The 3,552-nt window shown below is 52.4% G+C and overlaps 1 protein-coding gene across 1 annotated transcript in view; it reads left to right on the top strand.

Moving 5' to 3' along the window:
- Positions 1 to 3,552, top strand: part of maml1 (mastermind-like transcriptional coactivator 1) — an 11,633-nt gene that overhangs the window by 5,842 nt on the left and 2,239 nt on the right. Inside the window, exons 4-7 of the mRNA XM_017307038.1 lie at positions 2 to 262; positions 2,112 to 2,336; positions 2,565 to 2,691; positions 3,335 to 3,547. Of these exons, the coding sequence (XP_017162527.1) occupies positions 2 to 262; positions 2,112 to 2,336; positions 2,565 to 2,691; positions 3,335 to 3,547 (826 nt within the window). The remainder of the gene's footprint in view (position 1; positions 263 to 2,111; positions 2,337 to 2,564; positions 2,692 to 3,334; positions 3,548 to 3,552) is intronic.

Genomic DNA, 3,552 nt, shown 5'->3' with positions numbered 1-3,552 from the left:
GCCGGGGCCCGCCGGGGCCCCTGCCATGCTCCCGCACCTGTCCTCTGGGCCCCCGCTGAGCCACCCGGCCGCACAGAGCTCCGCCACCGTCCTCAACTACAAGAACACCATCCCTCTGTCGCACTACGAAGCCGGCCCCGGGGGGCCCGGGCCCCCGAGGGCCCCCGGCGGCCAGGGCCAGGACAAGGCGGCCCTGCTGAACCTGCTGAGGCAGCAGAAGCAGAGCAGCATGAGCTTCAGGCCGCACCTCACACACCCACAGGTAGGACACACAGCGCGGCGCCGGGCCAGCTGCTGCACGCGCGGCGACTCTCTCCGGCCCTGTCGGCCGTTGAAGGGCCGGTGGAGGGGCCCGGCTGGGCGATGGGCTTTAACATGTTTCTGTCGGTCAGAGTGGAGCCCGGCCCCAGGCCTGGCACCATAAATAATTTACTGAGCGATTAATTGTCTCAAACATTTATTGCGATAAACGGTAATATTGTTTAAAGATGAATTTAAACTGATTTAATGGAAATTACATAATAATGCAAACAAAATCCTGCAAAAATAAATGCGCTTTATTTTGAAAAAACACTAAACACTTAAACTGGTAAACAAAAATAAAATGTACTCTCAGTCTCCATTAACAAAAAATGAATAAAAACATAAAACCAGAAGAGTTCAGATGATCTGGACATGAAGCTGCCCGGCCGTCATCAGTAGAGGGAGAAACGGCACATCGACCACCTGGTGCAGCTCTTCACTCCTCCCACTTCACGCTGTGACCCCGATTTTCCCCGCATGACCATCCTAAACGTCTGACGGGGTCCAGTCGGTGGAGCCGCTCTGATCCAAAGCAGGGTTTTCCCTGACGGGGAGCCAGAAGCAGCCTGTTGACAGGTGGCCAATCAGAAAGCACGGAGGAGAATCCCAACCAGCTGACACGGCGCAACACAAAGTCCAGTGAACATCAGAGATGATATGTGGAAACAACATCAATGTTTATTCAACGTTTCGTGTAAAGAATATAGAAATAACAAGAGGAGGAGTTGGAGCCAAATTACTACCGTAGTTAATGAACCCGGTTAGTTTTCAGCTGTTCTTTAACGTGACATAAATAAGTTATAATGATTTTATTCAGTCAGGACTTTAGCTGAGCCACATCATCACAGGTAGATTCTAGTAAAGCTTTGATTAATGCCTGGTTTAAATCAGTTAACTGGACTTGTAGCCATTATTTAGTGCCCATGTGGCTGGACACCACACGGCACGACGAACCCGATCCAACCGTTATAGATTTCTGTCAGGTTTAGAAAATGGGCCGACAGTTCTGAGATGGTGTGATGTGAGGTGGACATTAGACTGAGGAGGGGAGGGTCAGTGGAGAGACAGGAGCCTTTTTCATTCAGCGTCAAGAGAAAGAAAAAAAGGCAGAAAGAGACGATAAACCGATAATTAAAATGAGGTCGATAGGTTTCATTTATCGTGCGATTATTGATTTATCGTTTATCGCGACAGGTCTACCCAGGCGGCCATCTTGTTTTACAGCTTCTGTTAACACTGAATCCAGGCTGAGGTTCAGTCTGGCCGCGTCAGAACCGCCGCATCAGAACCGCCGCGTCAGAACCGCCGCATCAGAACCGCCGCGTCAGAACCGCCGCATCAGAACCGCCGCGTCGTCGTAACTGAACCGTCCAGCAACAACGAACCTTAACCAAGATTCTGTTTCGGTTTTGGGTCTTAAAGAGACAGCGCCTCATTTAGCGTTTCAGCCAGCTGACCAGGAGAGAGCAGCAACGGGTGGGGGAGGGGCTGGAGGAGGCTTTTCATCCAGAACTAGCTGACTTGGGTCAGATTCAGACCGTGCTGTAGCGCCACCTTCAGGCCAGAGCTCTGAACCAGCTGAGGATACAATGAGCCAGAACCGATCCAGGACCGCCCTCATAGAACCGGGACTTGAACCCGTTTTATTGGATTTTTACAGCTTCTGGTTCTGAACTCGGATCAACAGGGACCGGCTGCGATCCTTCAGTTTGATTAAAAGAATAACTGAATTATTACTGGTTGGTTCTGGTTCTGGTCGGTTCTGGTTCTGCTGCAGCAGACCTGAATCCGTCTCCTTTCTGCCGCAGGATCAGAACTTCTCGGCTCCTCCTCACGTTTCCGGTCCGGCCAACTCCATGACCTCCGGCCCCGGGAACAACGTCATGGCGGGGCAGGCGCCCAACGCCATGGCGGGTAACCATGGCAACGCGGCCTTCCTGAGAGACCCGATGGCGGCGCTGAAGCAGCAGCAGATGCTGGAGCAGCAGAAGAAGCAGCAGCAGTTCATGCAGCGGCAGCTGCTGGCCGAACAGGTACGACTCACCTGCAGGACAGCAGGGGGCGCCGCTGGCCGTCTGCAGCCTGGAGGGTCAAAGGTCATCTGGTGGAAGTGCATCACTCCACCAGATGACATAAAAAACTTATTTTAAAAAATGTGAAATGAATGAAAAATTACATTCATAAAATTAAATTTAAAAATTAAAGAATTTTTTCCAGTTGAATTTAAGAATAAAATCATAAAAATGTATAAAATGATGCAGGAGAAGCAGCGCCAGGACCAGCAGCTGCAGCGACACCTGACCCGACCGCCGCCGCAGTACCAGGACCAGCCGGGTCCAGCTGCCGGCCAGAACCCGTTTCCCCAGCAGAACGTCGGGCCGTTCACAGGTAGAACCGCTCAGTCGGACCCGGAAGGCCGGTACCAGCAGAACTCAGTTGAACAAGGAACTGGAGGACCAGAACCTGAGCCGGTCCAGAACCAGAACCTGTCCTCAGCAGGCCTGGTGATTCTGCTGCTTTTATCTTTTATTTTTAAAGGCAAATGACTTTAAATGAAACCTGTTGGTGTCAGCAGTTCATCAGCTCCGCCACCGTGAGGCGCTGCTGCGTCTGTTCTGGATCAGAGCTCATAAAGGATCTGTTGGTTCTGCGGCTCCAGACATTCAGCAGCTCAAAGTTTATTTTAAAACTTTAATGGCTGCAACAGGTTATTAGAGGAACGGCTGAGTCGGTCCGTTCCTCGGCTGCAGGTTGCCGAGCAACGAACCGACTCGCATCAACCGGAAGACGATTGGTTAAAAACCCGGCCTACTAGGCTCCACGTTGAGGAGACGGTTCGGGTCTCTGCTGCTCCGGTAGTTTCAGAATCTGTCCGGTCCGGATTGGTTCCTCACTGAGCCTCCCAGAACCGGACCGGATCTGGTCTCGGAACCAGAACAGTTTGGATCAGAATTTACTTCCTGATCCTTTTTACAGAAACTGTAAAATATTTGGTTAAAAACTGAATTTTTTTTTTGCTTGTTTTTCTCAGGTTCCTCTCAGCCAATCAGCAACATGGGCTCCATGGGAAGCCCCGCCCCCGGCGCCCGCATGTTTCCCCAGAACCAGGGCATGATGGGAATGAGCATGGCGSAGGGGGCGGGGCCCGGCGGCAGCGTGGCCGCGCCTCCTGCGGCCAGTCAGGGCGACATCAGCCTGCCGTCTTGTGGAGGGGGCGGAGCCAGCGTGGACTCGCTGTACGGCGGCATG

Source organism: Poecilia reticulata, linkage group LG10 (assembly GCF_000633615.1).
Source record: "Poecilia reticulata strain Guanapo linkage group LG10, Guppy_female_1.0+MT, whole genome shotgun sequence".
Classification (NCBI taxonomy): Eukaryota; Metazoa; Chordata; class Actinopteri; order Cyprinodontiformes; family Poeciliidae; genus Poecilia; species Poecilia reticulata.
Note: the sequence above shows the minus strand (reverse complement) of the source record. Positions and strands in the feature narration are given on the sequence as shown.